We start from the raw sequence: 19763 nt of genomic DNA, 5'->3' as shown, positions 1-19763 counted from the left end.
GAGCACCAGCTCAGAGGGGAGAGCAGTACTCCATCAGGCTGCAGATGAAAGCTTTGTATGTTGTCAGTTGCTCAGGTGGCCCGAGGAAGGACTTTGCACGACAGAGGATTCCCAGTCGGCAATCTGCTTTGGAGGAGAGGTTTGAAATGTGGCTTTCCCAGGAAAGATCATGGCAGATTGTGAAATCCCGAAACTTCAACGAAAGGACTTCTTCCAGAAGATTGTTGAGAAAGTGGATGAGAGTGGGGGGGGGGGGGTCCAAATGGTCCTTTCTGAGAGACATAGTGAGAGTGAAAGATTTGTCCGGATTGAAAGACATGTTCTACGTGTTGGACCAGTTTGTGATTTTACCCAGATCTGCAGTGAGCGACGAAGCTGCTGCTTGCCGGTCTGAGGGATGACAGATGGTACGGCAGAGGGTGGAGTCATCAGCAAAGAGGTAAAGAGGATTTTCCAGAGTCGGAGAGATCATTGATGAAAACCAGAAAAAGAACAGGACCCAGAATTCTGTCTTGAGGAACACCAGCCTGGACAGGAAGAGGGGATGATGGAACTCCATTTAGGAAGAGGGAGGGGAGGAGATTTTGGGTGCAGGGGAGGGGGATGGTCGGATGAGGGAGGAGGGCAAGTAAGAAGAGTTGTTGAAAGAGTGTGGGGGATTGCAGAAGAGCTCAGGAAAAGGCTCGGTGGTGAAGGATTGAGGTACAGTGGGGAGTAATAAAAGAGGAGGCCGAGAGAGGTTGAAGATTGGAAGAGGTGGAGGGATGAGATGGAAGAGAGAGGGTGGGGGGAAGGAGGCAGCTTTGTGGATGTGAGGGGGTGGGGGCACTTTGGGAAGGGGGAAGATTGGAGGGAGAAGGGTGAAGGGGTCGTTTTTGAGAAAGGTGAGAGGGAAGCTTGGAGGGGGAAAGAGTGTGAAGGTTTCTTTGAGTGGGAGAGGGGAAGGATGAAACTTGATTGAGGTATGGTGAAGAAGGGAGTGGGCAGGGGGAGGTACAAGATTTGAGGAGTTGGGAAGAGGGGGAGGTGTGATGAAAGGAAGGAAGGAGCATGTTTGTGGTGATGAGTGTTCTGATTGAGAGCGTGAGATATCCGTTTGGTGAGAATGGAGCCCACAGATGTTAGAACACCACACACTTTGGAACAACAGAGGACGAGCTGATACTGAAGACAGTGAAGAGGTGGACAAGAGCGGAGGTAGGATGAGGGGTTAGGAGGAGATAGATTTAAGGAGGTGGGGTGAATTGAGAAGAAGAAGAAGAATAGTGAATTACAACAATACCGAGAACAACACGTGTGAAAGAGGAAGTTGGAACATTTTAAGAAAACGTTTTTTAATTTTTTTGATAAAGATAACGTAAAATTGAGGAAAGGAAAGTTTGAAGAGAAATCGTGGAGGTGTTTGGTGAATTTGGATCGGTAAACGCAGAAGGAAGTTGGTTGTTCGACCAAAGTTACAGGAAGAAGAGGGTAGAGGAACACGTGGTTATGGGGGGTAGAGGGGGTAGAGGAACACCTGGTGATGTGAGAGGTTGAAAGAATATATATATATATATATATATATATATATATATATATATATATATATATATATATATATATATATATATATATATATTTTTTTTTAAGAGTAGGTAAAATTAGATGAAGGAAAGGTTGAAGAAAAAATTGTGAAGGTGTGTGGTGAATGTGGGTCATCAAGAGGGGAAGATGGTAGATTGGCAAGAGGAAGAAGAGTCGGTACAGGAAGTCACGTGGTTACGTGGGGTATAATGTGAGAGAAAAGGTATTTTTTGTTGTATTTTAAGACATGAAATGAAGGGCGGAGGGGAAAGTGGAGAAAATAAAAAATGATGGTATTAAGGAGAAAATACAATAAACATGATCACGTACGCACACAGGGAGAAGGGTAGGCCTCAAGGAAACCCGATACGAAAATACGACGAAAACTGAATTCTAAAGGGTAATTCTCAAGGATTCTAGTGTTCTAAAGGGTGATTCTAGAGTGTTCGAAAGGGCGATTCCAGAGTGTTCGAAAGGGCGATTCCAGAGTGTTCGAAAGGGCGATTCCAGAGTGTTCTAAAGGGTAATTCTCAAGGATTCTAGTGTTCTGAAGGGTGATTCTAGAGTGTTCGAAAGGGTGATTCAAGAGTGTTCGAAAGGGCAATTCCAGAGTGTTCTGAAGGGTGATTCCAGAGTGTTCGAAAGGGTGAATCCAGAGTGTTCGAAAGGGTGGTTCTAGAGTGTTCGAAATGGTGGTTCTAGAGTGTTCGAAAGGGTGGTTCCAGAGTGTTCGAAAGGGTGATTCCAGAGTGTTCGAAAGGGTGATTCCAGAGTGTTCGAAAGGGTGATTCCAGAGTGTTCGAAAGGGTGATTCCAGAGTGTTCGAAAGGGTGATTCCAGAGTGTTCGAAAGGGTGATTCCAGAGTGTTCGAAAGGGTGATTCCAGAGTGTTCGAAAGGGTGATTCCAGAGTGTTCGAAAGGGTGATTCCAGAGTGTTCGAAAGGGTGATTCCAGAGTGTTCGAAAGGGTGATTCCAGAGTGTTCGAAAGGGTGATTCCAGAGTGTTCGAAAGGGTGATTCCAGAGTGCTCGAAAGGGCGATTCCAGAGTGTTCGAAAGGGAGATTCCAGAGTGTTCGAAAGGGAGATTCCAGAGTGTTCTAAAGGGTAATTCTCAAGGATTCTAGTGTTCTGAAGGGTGATTCTAGAGTGTTCGAAAGGGCGATTCCAGAGTGTTCTAAAGGGTAATTCTCAAGGATTCTAGTGTTCTGAAGGGTGATTATGGAATGTTCGAAAGGGTGATTCTGGAGTGTTCGAAAGGGTGATTCCAGAGTGTTCTAAAGGGTGATTCCAGAGTGTTCGAAAGGGTGATTCTAAAGTGTTCTAAAGGGTGATTCCAGATTGTTCGAAAGGGGATTCCAGAGTGTTCGAAAGGGTGATTCCAGAGTGTTCTAAAGGGTGATTCTCGAGTGTTCTAAAGGGTGATTCTAGAGTGTTCTAAAGGGTGATTCCAGAGTGTTCTGAAGGGTGATTCTTGAGTGTTCAAAAGGGTAATTATGGAGTGTTCAAAAGGGCGATTCTGGAGTGTTCTGAAGGGCGATTCTCGAGTATTCTAAAGGGTGATTATGGCGTGTTCAAAAGGGTGATTCTAGTGCGTTCTGAAGGGCGATTCTCGAGTGTTCTAAAGAGTGATTATGGCGTGTTCTTTATTTCATTTAAATTTGAATTATATACTTGAACACTGTAGAACACAAATTGCCTTCTTATGACTTCCAAAAAATTCCAGTTTTGCAGTACTTGGACATGTTAAACTAGAGGGGGAGCAGTCGGGAGAGTGCAAAACATCCGTCGCCAATACTGCTAGGTCACTCAAGTGAACCTGATATCCTATTCATTCAATTTGATGCCAACAGTGCTCACAGAGTTATAGTTTGCAACTTTCCCTTTTACATACTCAATTCATTAGTCATAACTAGATTCCTTGAGACAGAAATTGATTTTACGCGGGTATATCCACCTGAAGTTCCAAAATCAGCCCAATTATAATTTTGGCATGTTTTTTGTTGGAAATCACTTATAACATGTAGAAATGCAAAAAAAAAAATCGAAATTGTGTTGAAAAAAAAGTTGCAAAAATTTTTTTTCTCTGACTATTTTTTTTTTGGCGGTGGGGGGGGGGGTAGAAATCACTTAAAACATGTAGAAATGCAAAAAAAAAATTCAAATAATTTTTCAAAATTGTCGCCATAGCGGCCATATTGGATTTTGGACCAAGTCCAAAATCTAATGGCATGATCCTTGGACCATACCTAATCCCCCCACCAAGTTTCGTCGAAATCCATCGAGGAGTTTTTCCGTAATACTGTTCACAAACAAACAAACAAAAAACAAGCAGTCATAGACTGGTACTTACGAAATCGTCAACTTGACCTCTGACCTTGTCTAATAAAAGCTGTCTCAAGAGAAGGTAGCGAAGCAAACCAAAAGTTTATCCGATGAATCTGTACCAAACCATCAAAAATCGTAACGTCGACCGAAGCAAAAATCTCCATTTCTCCACGCAATTATTTTATATTATTTTATCAGTCACAAAACCGTAATATTCGGCCATCCACCAACAATCTTTACATAATCCGACGGCTGAGCGAGTCAGGCATGCGACGATAACCTTTATTGGGATAAAAAAAATGACTTTTAAGCACCATCTTTATCGAAAACACCGTCAGCGCGCACACGCAAAACCAGACGTGAGTCAACGACGCGTCTGCTCGAGCGCACTGCATCACGTGGCAACCCGTGACGCGCGAGTGAAATATTTTTTATACAATCTTAAAACGTCTCCAAAACATCCGATTTTTACCAGAATTTCGACAACCGAGTTTTAAGCGTCCTAAGCGATCGCAAAAACCGAAGACAAAATTAAAATCGAAGTTAAAACGAACTCGTAACGTCGAGCGAAGCAAAAATACTCCATTTCTCCACATGAATTTACGGAATTGCGCACTGCATCACGTGACGACCCGTGACGCGCGAGTGAAATATTTTTTATACAATCTTAAAACGTCTCCAAAACATCCGATTTTTACCAGAATTTCGACAACCGAGTTTTAAGCGTCCCAAGCGATCGCAAAAAACCGAAGACAAAATTAAAATCGAAGTTAAAACGAACTCGTAACGTCGAGCGAAGCAAAAATACTCCATTTCTCCACATGAATTTACGGAATTGCGCACTGCATCATGTGACGACCCGTGACGCGCGAGTGAAATATTTTTTATACAATCTTAAAACGTCTCCAAAACATCCGATTTTTACCAGAATTTCGACAACCGAGTTTTAAGCGTCCCAAGCGATCGCAAAAAACCGAAGACAAAATTAAAATCGAAGTTAAAACGAACTCGTAACGTCGAGCGAAGCAAAAATACTCCATTTCTCCACATGAATTTACGGAATTATGTTTGACCTCACTGTGACCTTGACCTTTGACTGATTTTGACCAAAATCTAATCAACGCTAGCCATCACCCTCCTGAATCATGTGGTGTAATTTGACATTGGTAGCTTCTTCCGTTCTTGAGTTATCGTGCCTACAAACAAACACACAAACAAACACAAACAGAGGACGGAAGTCATCAATATACTTACGAAATCTTTAGATTTCGTAAGTAACAAACAGAAAGGGGTGAAAACAGTAACCTCCAATCTTCGATGGCAGAGGTTAATAAGGTGCTGTGTGAAAGACTTCAACAGCCCTTTTTGAAACGACCTTTAAAACCATTATTATTATATTTCAATTGAATTATATACTTGAACACTGCGTGGAGAAAGGTGTTCTATGAACTCTCTAGTATATTCAGGAATAAACGTGAGAAGTTTCCTTCATAGTCGTCCTAACTTTCATTGACGTAGCCATGCATCACAGATTTTACAAACATCTTGCAGAGCTCCTCTCTCTCTGACTTTTACAATAATTGGTTCATCAGCAAAACTCATATTAGTGTAATTGCAGGTTTTGTGACTTAAAGGTTGTATGGAATCTTGTAAGGCACTCAAGTTCAAGAACCAGAATGTTCTATTTATTCACTAACTGTGCAACGTGTACCAAAAGCACTGGCGTGTTAACCGATTCATTATTTAAAGGGCCGAGGGACCATTTTCATCTCAAGAATACTTGCTTAAAGCGTTTGTCCACCAATAAACTCATCCCTGTTATTTTCACGTGCAATAATTGCATCCTCCGATGATGAATGCAATTACCATCGAGTACACAACAAACATTCCATACATGAACACATGTTGCAGAGCATGCATCATGTTATGTTGTGTTGGAGTCAGGGGAAGGGGAAGCAGATCAACCGATCTGCTGAGCCACAGATAAGCCACACCAACCACATAAGCCACATAGATAAGCCACACCAAACAGATAAGCCACACCAAATAGATAAGCCACACCAACTCAACTCGAGTACCAACTAGCAGGGAGCGCAAGAGAAAAAACAAACAAACAAAAAAAACTTCCTAATTATTTTCCTATAAAATAACAGCATAAGGTAATCGAGAAGGTTTAATGGGAATTGATGTGTCGTGTGATCCTCATCTGGCTTTTCCATCATTTCTGGTCTCATTTGTTATTTTATTTGCATTTCATACAATCGCCAGAAGTGATGTGTACAACACACCTATTGTACTCTCCCTTACAGATGAATGAGAAAAAAAACAAGAAACCACAAACCTTGCTGGCAGAAACACAACCATACACCCGAGCCTCGAGATTTGTTATGCATTTTAATTGCTTCTCCACATTGCCTCTGACAAGTATTCTTTCCTTCGATGTCTCATTTTGATGTCAATTTTTTTTTAACACATTTATTCTTTATCGAGTTAAACATGCTAAAATGAACCTTCCACTTCCATCCCCCTCCCCCTTCCACATCAGATAATGTTAAGATTGAAAAAGCAAATGCTTTGTCCGCTTGAGCATTCGACAATGTTAACACCATTCATCGCTGACTCGGCTTACCAGATTTAGTTATTTTTTGGATCAGTAAAAATCAATTGAACTGTAATGAATAAAAAAATAAAAATAATAATAATAATTTTAAAAAAAAAAGGAAGAGGCATGGAGTCAGCCTACGTGCTCGGCCTTTCATCTTTGGCCAGCAGGCACAACCTACCGTGTTCACCCATACACACCGGCATCTTGGAGCCACAGAAGCAGTACTGGCGAGCGATAATGAATCACCGACTTCCAAAATGCCGGAAGGACAGTAGAAATGAGCATGACGTTCATCTCGTGCACGAGTCGGTGCCAGGCTGAAGTAATTCCACTACCTTCATGGGGGGGGGGGATCTCACAACACCACCACTACCACCTCAACCTCCACCCATTGCAGCCTTTCTGGAACCACATCCTTGTTTTTATCATCCTTACCTGCAACCTATATTGCTTTAGATTTTTATATTTTTTTAACAGCAGCACCTCCAGAATGAGGCAGTGACATTTCAACATTTTTCATACAAATTACAAGTGTACACAATTTGTACAAATTACAGTGTCATTAAGAAAAAAAAAACAAAGAAAAAAAACAGAACATTTATAAAAATTCATTAAAACGGCTCCCAAAGTACAAACAATAACTTAAACAAAACAGAGGTAAGGATATAGTATAAGATTCAAATCCCGCAGCATATATGACTAAATTCAGGTAAACATAAATTCCAGAACCTTGCCAGATCGATCGATCAATCGACATGTTTTCTCAAAACATAAATTTGGACCTCGTTTGCATACATGCATTGGTTGCGGACTCCACAGTAAAGCCAGGCAGAGAGCACCGAGGAAATTAAAAGGTCCATCTTTCGAAGATTCAGCTGCCATCGCGGATGTCCTGCTGGCTGGAGTCAACATTTCTTGGAGAGGAAAATAAAAAAACAACATTTACAAAGGAAAGAAAGTCTGCTGCCTCCCGTCAGTAAATTCCAGTGCTTTGGATCGTGGGACGACATTACTTTCAAAAAGGTCCAAGCTTGAGAAGCCAGTGATAAAAGACAAAAAGCCTTTTGCGACACGGTGCTTCCCCCAAAAGGCAAATTTGTTAATGTACAAGCGAGGGGGGAGGGGCGTGTACGCAAGGCACAGTCGCGAGTGCGAGTCAGAACACACAGCTGACCCGTCCTTTAGCTGCCATCTCCTCCGCACGCGTTCCCCTTGTCGCGTTTCTGCAGCGCGAGAAGAATCACTTTATACATCACGTGACAAGACACTGAAAATACATCACAATGAATTTTGAATCGACCAAAGGGTAAAACTAAATCGACTTAGCTTTTTGCCTTCCTGGCATGGGATAGTTCAGAATCGCAAATAAGCCACTGTCTTTAATTGAGAACACAGCAAGAAAATGGATGTTCAAAAGTTTAATCAGACATTGCTCACTCCCTTGGGATAAGCCCTGCACACGGGCCACACCTGGGAAGAGGCAGCGTGGAGTGGCTGCTGGCTGGGAGAGGCCACCTGGAGGAGTGGATCGTGGCCTACAGGAACAGCCATCGAAGGCTGGTGATGCTGCTGTTGCTGTTGCTGCTGCACAAGCTGGTACATGAGTGCTTGGTGTTGGGAGTCCTACAGGCAGTACAAGTGCATGGTTTGTACAATATATATACACACACACACACACACACACAACCCATCGCTTCGCTGATGAAAATATTAAGGGGGGTGGAGAAAGAGTGAGAGGATGGAGGGAGGGAGAGAAGAGGGAAGAAGAAAAGGGGGAGGGAGAGAGGAGGGAAGAAGAAAGGGGGAGGGAGGGGGGAGGAAAGAGAGAGAGAGAGAGAGAGAGAGAGAGAGAGAGAGAGAGAGAGAGAGAGAGAGAGAGAGAGAGAGAGAGAGAGAGAGAGAGAGAGAGAGAGAGAGAGAGAGAGAGAGAGAGAGAGAGAGAGAGAGAGAGAGAGAGAGAGAGAGAGAGAGAGAGAGAGAGAGAGAGAGAGAGAGAGAGAGAGAGAGAGAGAGAGAGAGAGAGAGAGAGAGAGAGAGAGAGAGAGAGAGAGAGAGAGAGAGAGAGAGAGAGAGAGAGAGAGAGAGAGAGAGAGAGAGAGAGAGAGAGAGAGAGAGAGAGAGAGCAAAGGGGGAGGGAGGACGGTGAGGGACATCGGATGGGTGAGGAAGTGGGGAAAGAGCGAGGACGGGGGGAGTGGGAGAGCGACAATTCACCAAACGTCACGATACACTCTGGGAAATGGCGGGAGCGGGAAGGAGGCGGATGGGGGAAGAGAGGAGGGGGAAGTGGGGAGGGTTTGGGAGAAGGTAAGTGTGAGAGGAGGGGTTCTCGACTTCCGTTTGGTAGTGGGACTTGTGGAGAAAGGGGGAGGGTAGTGCAAGATTGAACAAAATGGGGGACGTCAAAACAGCACTTTAGTACAGCATGCAGAGACTGCTACATGTCCACGGGGGGTGGAGAGGGAAGGGGGTAGTAACACACATACATATACAGTGGGGAGAACAAGTATTTGATAAACTGTCGATTTTGCAGGTTTTCCCACTTAGAAAGCACGAAGAGGTCAGTAATTTTTATCATAGTGGTACACTTCAACTGTGAAAGACGGAATCTAAAACAAAAATCATGAAAATCACATTGTAAGATTTTTAAACAATAAATTTTCATTTTATTGCATGAAATAAGTATTTGATCACCCACCAACCAGTAAGAATTCCGGCTCTCACAGACCTGTTAGTTTTGTCTTAAAGAAGCCCTCCCATTCTCCACTCATTACCTGTATTAACTGCACCTGTTTGAACTCGTTATCTGCATAAAAGACAGCTGTCCACACTCAATCAATCAGACTCCAACCTATCCACAATGGGCAAGACCAGAGAGCTGTCTTAGGACATCAGGGACAAAATTGTAGACTTGTACAAGGCTGGGATGGGCTACAGGACAATAGGCAAGCAGCTTGGTGAGAAGGCAACAACTGTTGGCGCAATTATTAGAAAATGGAAGAAGTTCAAGATAACAGTCAATCTCTCTCGGTCTGGGGCTCCATGCAAGATCTCACCTCGTGGAGCCTCAATGATCATGAGAAAGGTGAGGGATCAGCCCAGAACTACAAGGCAGGACCTGGTCAATGACCTGAAGAGAGCTGGGACCACAGTATCAAAGAAAACCATAAGTAACATACTACGCAGTCATGGATTAAAATCCTGCAGCGCACGCAAGGTCCCTCTGCTCAAGCCAGCGCATGTCCATTGTCCAGGCCCGTCTGAAGTTTTCCAATGACCATCTGGATGATCCAGAGGAGGAATGGGAGAAGGTCATGTGGTCTGATGAGACCAAAATAGTGCTTTTTGGTTTAAACTCCACTCGCCGTGTTTGGAGGAAGAAGGATGAGTACAACCCCGAGAACACCATCCGAACCGTGAAGCATGGAGGTGGAAACATCATTCTTTGGGGATGCTTTTCTGCAAAGGGGACAGGACGACTGCACCGTATTGAGGGGAGGATGTATGGGGCCATGTATCGCGAGATCTTGGCAAACAACCTCCTTCGCTCAACAAGAGCATTGAAGATGGGGCGTGGCTGGGTCTTCCAGCATGACAACGACCCGAAACACACAGCCAGGGCAACTAAGGAGTGGTTCTGAAAGAAGCATCTCAAGGTCCTGGAGTGGCCTAGCCAGTCTCCAGACCTGAACCCAATAGAAAATCTTTGGAGGGAGCTGAAAGTCTGTGTTGCCCAGCGACAGCCCCAGAACCTGAAGGATCTGGAGAAGATCTGTATGGAGGAGTGGGCCAAAATCCCTGCTGCATTCTGTGCAAACCTGGTTAAGAAAAAAAGGAAACGTCTGATCTTTGTAATTGCAAACAAAGGTTTCTGTATCAAATATTAAGTTTTGTTTTTCTGATGTATCAAATACTTATTTGATGCAATAAAATGCAAATTAATTATTTAAAATTCATACAATGTGATTTTCAGGATTTTTGTTTTAGATTCCGTCTTTCACAGTTGAAGTGTACCGCTATGATAAAAATTACAGACCTCTACGTGCTTTGTAAGTGGGAAAACCTGCAAAATCGGCAGTGTATCAAATACTTGTTCTCCCCACTGTATATACACATTTATACATACACGCACAGACATATATATACATATATATATATATATATATATATATATATATATATATATATATATATATATATATATATATATATATATATATATATATATATATATATATATATATATATACATATTGTTGCGGATTCGCGCCCGCCGGCGTGCGGACGGCCACGTAACTCGAATCGCGGCACGTCGCCCACCGGACGGACAATCCAGTCGTGACCCTCTCGGACTAACGCCGGGAACTAGTCACGGGTGGACCTTTCGGTCTCACCGCGATCGTGCCAATCGACCCCCGCGTGGGATAGGGTTGCTCGCCAAATTCGACCTACCTAAGTACCCACACGGAGGGTAGACCGGGCGATCGCACCTCGCCGCAGGTCGACTTCGGACACGGGCCACTTTAAGCGACCCGTTCCGTACTATCGGGATAACCGAGCGGTGTTATTCGTCGGCCTCGACGGTTCGATTAATTATCGGGCGTTTTAGCCCACGACCAACCCTTTACGTGAAGCAAGATGGAGATTCAATGAAAGAAATGACGAAGCGAAGCGGGAAAACAGTTCAACAATAAGCACATTTATTTCGCGATGAACGGAAAGCACACATATACAATTCCACCAAAAGCACATGTAAAAGAAGAAGACAATGCAATATTACACAAAAAGCAAATGCAACAAAGCAGATCTAACCGACTACCGGGCACACGGCAACACTTATACAATTTTACTTCACAGACGGCACCGACAACACATATTCCCAAAGCAAAAGAAAAGAGAACCACCCTCCAGGATGAGGGGGGTAGGCGGGCCTGGGGCCGAGACCGTGTTGGGCCTACCCGTCTGATGATGAGACGCGGAGCGGCGGTGGTGCCTCAACTCCGCGGGCCTCGCGGACGGTGTCTGGTAGGGGGTGGGAGAGGGGCCCCCTTTGTCGCACTATCTCAGCACGGGGGGAAACAGGAGGGGGTTGCTGATGCTCGGGGGAAGGTGGATTTCATCCTGTCTCGGGTCCCGCGGCGAGCGTCTCCTCCTCGACCTCGGTCGCGTTACTGGCCTCTCCCTGGGCAGCTCCCGGCACCGACGCGAGCACCCCCTCGTCCGCCTTCGCCGCCGTCACCTCTCCACAGCTCCGTCCTCTTCACTCCGACTAGTACCACTTCTTTCCAGCTCCACCGACGACTCTCTTGAACTCCGCACACTCCACTCTCAACTTCCAACTGAACTGAACTTGACTGACGAACGCAGCCGTTTTTATAAGCCCCGTGGCTTCGCTCTTTCACCCTTGACCCTCTGCCTCCGACCCTTCACCTCTCTAACTGGCTCCCCATTGGCCCGAGGAAAAGTGGGCGTGAATGCTTTTTGATCCGTTTTCTGCGGAAAGTCCGTGATGTTTTTGAACACGCTGCTCGGTGCGCGCCCCGCACGAGTCCAGCATCGGCGCCCACGAGTGGCGTGGGAATGACGGTGATGCGATGGTGGCGAGTTGTGACGGTAAAGGTCGTGGCAGTTGTGGTGAAGCGGCGTTGTGGTTGGTGGTTGTTGTTGTGAAGCGGCATTGTGGTTGGTGGTTGTTATTGTGAAGCGGCGTTGTGGTTGGTGGTTGTTGTTGTGATGGCTGTTGAGACGTGGTTGGTGGTGGTAATAATGGCGGCTGGTCCAAAATAAAGATAGTAAAAGAAAAACGGCTATCCTGAAGAGTCGCAGCCCGCATGAATGACATTTATTCCCTCTAGACAACGGGTTTGGGCCTAACTACACATATACTTACAGAGATATCTCACCTAAGGGACCTGAATGGTGGTTTGTGAATTTCGTCAACCACAACAATATATATATATATATATATATATATATATATATATATATATATATATATATATATATATATATATTTATTTACATATTAATATATTTACAGATATATGTATATACAGACAAATATATTGTTATGGCTGTGGAAATTCGCAATACACCATTAAGGGTCCTTAGATCAGTTATGACGCTAAGTTTATGTTCAGATTGGTCCCCACCGTTGTTTAAAGGGAATTTATTCGTGTTCACCAGGCTCCGACTCTTTGAGATAGCCGTTTTTCTTTTTCTATTGTTATTTTGAACAAACCTCCACGCAAGCAACAAGCCGCGTTGAAAACCGTCGAACGAAAAAGGAAATCAAAAGAGTTCCGATGGGCGCGCGGATTTTTCCCGCCTGTTTCTCCGAGGAGTGTGACGGAGGCAGGGGGAGGGCAGCTCGCCGCCGATTGGTGGATGAACAGCGTGAGGCGGTCGGGATGAGGGAACGCCACTTTTCGGGAACCTTCTCGAAGGGAGGTGGAGCTAGAAGCGGGGTGGGGGGAAGGGGGAGCCTCGGATTATAAAAGGGCGGACGCGCACGAGGCTCGCTCTCTCTCTGGTCCATGAGCTCTCGCCCTGTGGTCCATCATCCGCTCTCTCTGGTCCTGAAGCCCCTTCTGCCCTTCAGTCTTTTGCTTGTTTGGTCGTGGGTCGTGGAAGCACCAGCAGCAACGCCGGAGAGAGCTCACTGACCTCGCCAGGGGCCCGAGGTCAGGCGCGGCTATGCAAGGCCGTGGGGAGTCGACGTCGCGACCTGCCCACCGTCGCGCCACGAGGGCACGAGTAAGACCCTTCGGTCTCACGGGACCGGTTCGGTCCTCCAGGTCCCGTGCCATAAAGGTTTACGAACCCCGTCTACCTCCCTGCCTATGGGGAGGGTTTTTTTTTTGTATTTGTATGCATGCTGTGGCACCGTGTCCTGCCAAGTAGAAACTGTGTAAGTAACTGTGCATGTAAATTGATCCTTGCTTATCGTCGGTCGTATTACTTTTGTTTTCTATTTCTTGCTTGTATATTGCATGACTGCCTTGCTTGTGTTGTGTGTGTGTGTGTGCAATATGTGCTTTAAGTAAATGTCCTTGCGTGAAATGTATCCCGTTCGTCGTCTTTTTCCCTTTGAAAGTGCCATCTTGAATCGCGGAATAAATTAGTAGAGGGTTTTGAACGCCCGGTAAACAGAATCACATCCGTCGAGGTCGGCGATAACACCGCTCGGTTATCACTGTAGCACGGAACGGACCGCTTAAGCGGTTAGTGTCCTAGGCCGACCTGCGGCGAGGTACGATCGCCCGGTCGACTACTCGCGCAGGTACTTAGGTAGGTCGAATTTGGCGAGCAACCCTATCCTGCGCGGGTGGGAAATTGGCACGATCGTGGTGAGGTTAAACCCCCACCCGTGACTGGCTCTTGGCGGTAGTTCGAGGAGGGTCATGACTGAATTGTCCGTCCGGTGGGCGACGCGGTTGCGATTGGAGTTACGCAATCGCTCGCACGCCAGGCGGGCGAGAATTCGTAACAATATAGATATATATATATATATATATATATATATATATATATATATATATATATATATATATATATATATATATATATATATATATATATATATATTGTTGTGGTTACCAAATTCGCAAACCACCATTCAGGTCCCTTAGGTGAGATATCTCGGTAAGTATATGTGTAGTTAGGCCCAAACCCGTTGTCTAGAGGGAATAAATGTTATTCATGCGTGCTGCGACTCTTCAGGATAGCCGTTTTTCTTTTACTATCTTTATTTTGGACCAACCGCCATTGTTACCACCACCAACCACAACATCAACCACCCACCGCGGCGCCGCTTCACGTCACACCTCGCAACCGTCGCATCGCCACCGTTCTTGCGCCGCTTGTGGGTACCGGTGTTGGACTCGTGCAGGGCGCGCGCCGAACAGCGTGTACAAAACCACGGATTTTCCACTTCAAAAACGGATCAAACACGACACACGCCCACTTTTGTTCCGTCCAATCGGTGAGCGAGGGGCGATTTGGCCCCGCCTCCAGGGCGTTGGAGGGCGATCGCAATATGCAAATTTATGGATCAAAAATCATTCACGCCCACTTTTTCTCGGGCCAATGAGGAGCGAGGTGAAAGGTCGAAGGCAGGGGGTCAAATATGAGAGAGCGAAGCCACGGGGCTTATATAAGCGACCGCGTTCGTCAGTCAAGTGAATAGAGAGTTAAGACTTCGCGGGCGGTGGAGTTGGGAAGAAGAAGCAAGAAGGAGTTGGTCGTCGTCGTGTGCGTTGGAGTCGGAGCGGAGGGGACGGAGCTGTGGAGAGGCGGCGAGGGCAGACGAGGGGGTGCTCGCGTCGTGCAGGGAGCTGCACACCAGGGAGGCCGACGGCGCGACCTGGCCGAGGTGGAGACGCTCGTCGCGGGACTCGAGGCAGAGTAGAAATCCTCTATACCCCGAGCATCAGCAACCCCCTCCTGTTTCCCCCCGCGCTGAGATAGTGCGACCAAGGGGGCCCCTTTCCCACCCCCTACAAGACACTGTCCGCGAGGCCCGCGGAGTTGAGGCACCATCGCCGCTCCGCGTCTCATCACCAGACGGGTAGGCCCGACCCGGTCTCGGCCTCAGGCCCGCCTCATCTTTGAGGGTGTTCTTTTCCTTGGTTTTGGGAATGTGTTGTCGGCGCCGTCTGTGAAGTAAAATTGTATAAGTGTTGCCGTGTGCTCGCGTAATCGGTATTAGATCTGCATTGTCGCATTTCCTTTTTGTGTAAAATTGCATTGTGTTTCTTTCCTTTTCTATGTGCTTTTGGTGGAATTGAATATGTGTGCTTTCCGTTCATCGCGAATAAATGTGCTTTGTGTTGAACTGTTTCCCGCTTCGCTTCGTCATTTCTTTCATTGAATCCTCATCTTGCTTCACGTAAAGGGTTGGTAGTGGGCTGAATACGCCCGATAATTAATCGAACCGTCGAGGTCGACGAATAACACCGCTCGGTTATCCCGATAGTACGGAACGGGTCGCTTAAGTGGCCCGTGTCCGAAGTCGACCTGCGGCGAGGTGCGATCGCCCGGTCTACACTCCGTGTGGGTACTTAGGTAGGTCGAATTTGGCGAGCAACCCTATCCCACGCGGGGGCTGATTGGCTCGATCGCGGTGAGACCGAAAGGTCCACCCGTGACTGTTCCCGGCGTTAGTCCGAGAGGGTCACGACTGGATTGTCCGTCCGGTGGGCGACGTGCCGCGATTCGAGTTACGTGGCCGTCAGCACGCCGGCGGGCGCGAATCCGCAACACTGGTGTCAGGTCGTGCGATACAAATCCATCGCCCTCCTCGCGGCACTGGTATCGGAGAACAGGAAAACGGGCTCTCCTGTCTCCGGCTAAATTCACGGGAATCGGTCCAGGGGTGAGAGAAGCGACCCCCGATTCCCTCCAAATTACGAGCGAGCGAAATTAACCCTTTAAGAGAAGCAAGATGGCGTCTCAAGGCGAGCGGGAGCCGGGGGTATTAGAAATGGATGTAGAATGTGTAGAATCCATGGTCCAGGATGGAATCCCCGAGCAGGAAATGTTGATTGTGCAGGAACACGGACTCGCCCAACTGAACCCAGAGCCCGAAATAGGTGCGGCAGCGGCCGCGGTGTATGACACCTCCACCCCCCCTCTCCACCAAACCCCCCCCCCCGACCCTTGCCGAAACGGCTCACCCAAGCGCACCCGACATGGCCCAGCTATTCACCATGCTGGCACAAATGAATGCGAAAATAAAAAGCATGAACGAAAAGATCGATGCGAGTACACAGCAATTGAAGGAAGAAACGAAAAAGCTGCGGGGTGAGACGCAGAACATGGGCCGAAGCCTGCAGGCGGGCATGAAGGCCGTGACCAGGGAGATAGGAATGGCGACTCCACGTGTGGAAGCAAACGAGCTGGAAGGGGGTGCAGCGGCTGACAGGCCCGCGGTGGAGGCGGGTAAAAAAATAATTCGGGGGGCGTGTTGGGCGAGGGTCGTGACAGAGGAATCGACGGTGACCAAGAGGGAAAAATTAAATGGGGAGACCAAAACGTGTGAGACGAGACACGAGGTGACGACGACAGAAACTTATAAATGTATAGAGATACGGGAGACAGAAAAAATAGAGGAGAGACAACACGATGAAGACGGGGTAAGTGACGCGCACACACACACGGAGGTAGTGGAGGATAGTGAGGTTGAGCTCGCGGAGCGTGTAGGGACCCAGTGCGAGCACCTGGATGGCCTCCTCCAGGAACGAGGGGAGGGAGTCTGCCCCCTTGAGGCGAGTCATGACCAGGTGAGTTCGGTCGTGCTTTGCGAGGTTGAGGGGACGGGTGCACGGAGAGCTTGGGGGGTATAGAGGCCCCGGAGACCCTTGTGGGGACACGAATCCCCAGTGTGGTTGTCCCTGTGTGTGTGGTGCAGGGTGTGAGTGCGTCCCCGTGTGTGGAAGCGACCCCGTGTGTGAGTGGTGTGGTGGCGATGGTGCCAGAGTACGTGCTTCCCAGCACGCCGTGTGTGGATGAGGCACCGTGTGTGGAAGAGGCCGTGTGTGCGAGTGAAACGGCCAGTGTGGATGAGGAACCGCGGTTGAGTGCCCCCGCGTGTGTGAGTGAGGCACCGCGGGTGAGTGCCCCCGCATGCGTGAGTGAACGGCCGTGTGCAAGGTCGCTGTGTGCAAGGGAGACCGTGTGTGTGAGTGAGGCACCGCGGGTGAGTGCCCCCGCGCGAGTGAATGGAGCACCACGTGTGAGTGGTATGGTTTGTGCAAGGGAGACCGTGTGTGTGAGAGAGCGGTATGTAAGGGAGATGTCGGTGGGCATGCGGGAGCACGCAGCCGCGTCTCCCGGTGTGAATGTGATGGAGTGGACTGTGTGCGTCGTAACACGCAGGTGTGCGTGGGTGGAATGGAGGCGACGACGGCGACATGACAGGAACGAAAGCCGAGTAGCGGCTGTAGTTGTTTCGGGGACCGTGCCGGGCTCACCCAGCCGCGAGCACGAGGTTCGTGCTGTGCAACGCACGAGACCACCACGTGCTCGCTTGCGAGAGTGAAGTCCCGGTCCGGAAACGCCAGCGGTGGATTTGCCGATCCCGCGGACGGACAAAGTTTAGGCAGGTAAACGGATTTGGACCGGACGGGTTCTCCACGCGATCGTGTGTATTAAGCTCCAACGGGCAAAGCACACGTGTTCGCGTGGGGAACCCCTCGAGACGTGGGGCTTGTGTTTTTTTTATGCGCACGGTGACGTCATGGCTGCACGTGGGGTTGGAATCCGGCAGGAGGGGTATCTCTGCCGGATGGTACTGTCCAAGGAGGGACGAGGAACACGTGCAGCTGCATGACGTCACGGGCAGGTGCAAAGTGCGCGAGCTCTGAGTTGCCGCGCAGGTGCTGCGCATGGAAAAAAAAAAACAAAAAAACAAGCCTCACTTTCGGGTGCACAGGATTCCTGGGCAAGGGGTGGAAGACCCCCTACCCGGGGCACAGGATGGAAACTAGTTAGGGGGAAGGGTTAGCTCAGCTCGACCGACTTCATGGGGCAGGGGGAAGTCCTCATGGAGTCCGTGGAATGGATTAGGTAGAGGGATTGTAGCCAGATTTAGGTTGGGAAATAAAATGATTTATTTGGAGACAGTGACAGACTTTGAATGTGTAGAGGGGACGTAGCTTAGCTACGTAGGTTAAAAGGAACGTGCTTTAGTGTAAGGGACGACGTGGGAGCACGAGTTAGTTAGGGGATGTAGTCAGGAGGATGGCAGAGTTCAGTGGTGTGTGTGTTGAAGAGCTGGTGAGTTGTGAGGTGAGTACTTGTTGAGTGAGTGAGGCCAGCGGGTCTGTGTGAGTGGAGCGAATGGGGACTGCATGGTGCGATGAGTGATTGGGGGGAGGAGTGACTCCCGCCCAAGGGACCCCGGGGTCAGTATAAAGTGAGTTAGGGGGTTAGTCAAATTGAAAAATGGAGGTTGTTTTGTTGTTGGTGGGAATGTAGGCTCGAAACCCATTTGGAGGGGTGCAGGAGCCCTGTTGACGGGCTTGGGAGCGTGGCTGCGAAAGGTGAGTATCGCTGAGTGGGTACCCCGGGCACCAGGCTAGTCGGCCGTGGTAGGCCAAGGGCCCATGGGGGGCCGGGATAGCGTAGTGGGCACGGGTGCGCCTGCTTGGTGCGGGGGCCCGGGGCGCCATTAGCCGCGTGGGCAGTGTTGTGGGCATGGGTGACCCTCGGAAAGGGGCCTGGGAAGCCAGCCTGCCACGTGTGCGTTTCAGGGGAGGTGCCATGGGGGGCACTCCCCGGTGTTAGGGAGCTGGTAGGCTCGGAGGCAGTGTAGTGCCCGGGGGTGCCATAGCGGGAGATTCGGCAGAGGGTCGTGCCTGCCAAAGGGAGCCAAGTGTCCCAGCCAGGAGACCGTGTGAGGGCACGGAGAGAAAATTGGGGGGGCGAGGCCCGAAATTGTGAGGACACCAACACAGGCGACGGGAATCTGGGTTGTTAGAACCAATAGTTTAAGCGAGAGGCGCTTGTTGAAAGCCCCGGGGTAGTTTAACAGTTAATGGTTAGGGTAGATTAGGAAGTGTACCCCTCCGCACCATCCATCCCCTCGCTCTCGTTGTGGGCCGCTGGACCCACTTTGGGTTAGATCACCGAACTCTGGGGAGGCCATTCTGAGGCTTCGTTGGGCCTCAACACAGGACGTTAGCTCTACCTTACTCCCCTCCGGGAAGGGAACGTAGGGGTTGGGAGTAGGCTAGGTGACAGGATAGGTTAGCCGAACAAGGACGATAAAGGGGGTTAGGGGACGATTTATAGTGGGAAGTAAAAATAAATAAATAAGTTGGGGCTAAATTGGGGTTTGACAAATTAAGGGAGTGGGTATGTACAGTGACAGGCAAAGGCGATAGGTTGGGAGGGAGACAGGTAGGTAGGTCCGAGCCCGCCTTCCAAGTGGCCAGCACCACCGCACTCCTTCCACCAACCTCCACTGAACGGCAAAGGCTGGCCAGCTTCATCTGTTGGCTGCGTTGCTGCAAGGCAAAGGCCGGCCCACTTCGTCTGCAGCTGCTGTGCTGCAAGGCCTGTGCCGGCCCACTTCATCTGCCGGCTGGCTGTTTTGCTGCAAGGCCTGGGCCATCAGCTGGCCGTGTTTTGCTTCAAGGCCTGTGCCGGCCACTTCATCTGCTGGCTGTTTTTCTTCAAGGCCTGTGCCGGCCAGTTCATCTGCCGGCTGTGTTTGCCTGCAGCGGCCTTCTTCTGCGGGCTGTGTTTGCCTGCACCTTTGCCAT

General features: G+C 48.6%; 1 protein-coding gene across 5 annotated transcripts in view; it reads right to left on the bottom strand.

Moving 5' to 3' along the window:
- Positions 1-6265: 6265 nt before the first annotated feature.
- MLLT10 (MLLT10 histone lysine methyltransferase DOT1L cofactor) overlaps positions 6266-19763 on the bottom strand; it is a 99526-nt gene continuing 86028 nt past the window's right edge. For all 5 annotated transcript variants that reach the window (XM_085876678.1, XM_085876677.1, XM_085876679.1 and 2 more), the window contains 2 exons: positions 7966-8118; positions 6266-7718 (listed from right to left, as the gene is read on the bottom strand). In XM_085876678.1, coding sequence (XP_085732804.1) covers positions 7677-7718; positions 7966-8118 — 195 coding nt within the window. In that variant the 3' untranslated portion in view covers positions 6266-7676. The remainder of the gene's footprint in view (positions 7719-7965; positions 8119-19763) is intronic.

The sequence above is a fragment of the Eptatretus burgeri genome, chromosome 4 (genome assembly GCF_056783735.1).
Source record: "Eptatretus burgeri isolate ZD-2024b chromosome 4, Ebu_testis_v1, whole genome shotgun sequence".
In the NCBI taxonomy this organism is placed as follows: domain Eukaryota; kingdom Metazoa; phylum Chordata; class Myxini; order Myxiniformes; family Myxinidae; genus Eptatretus; species Eptatretus burgeri.
This window is presented reverse-complemented; position numbering and strand designations above follow the sequence as displayed.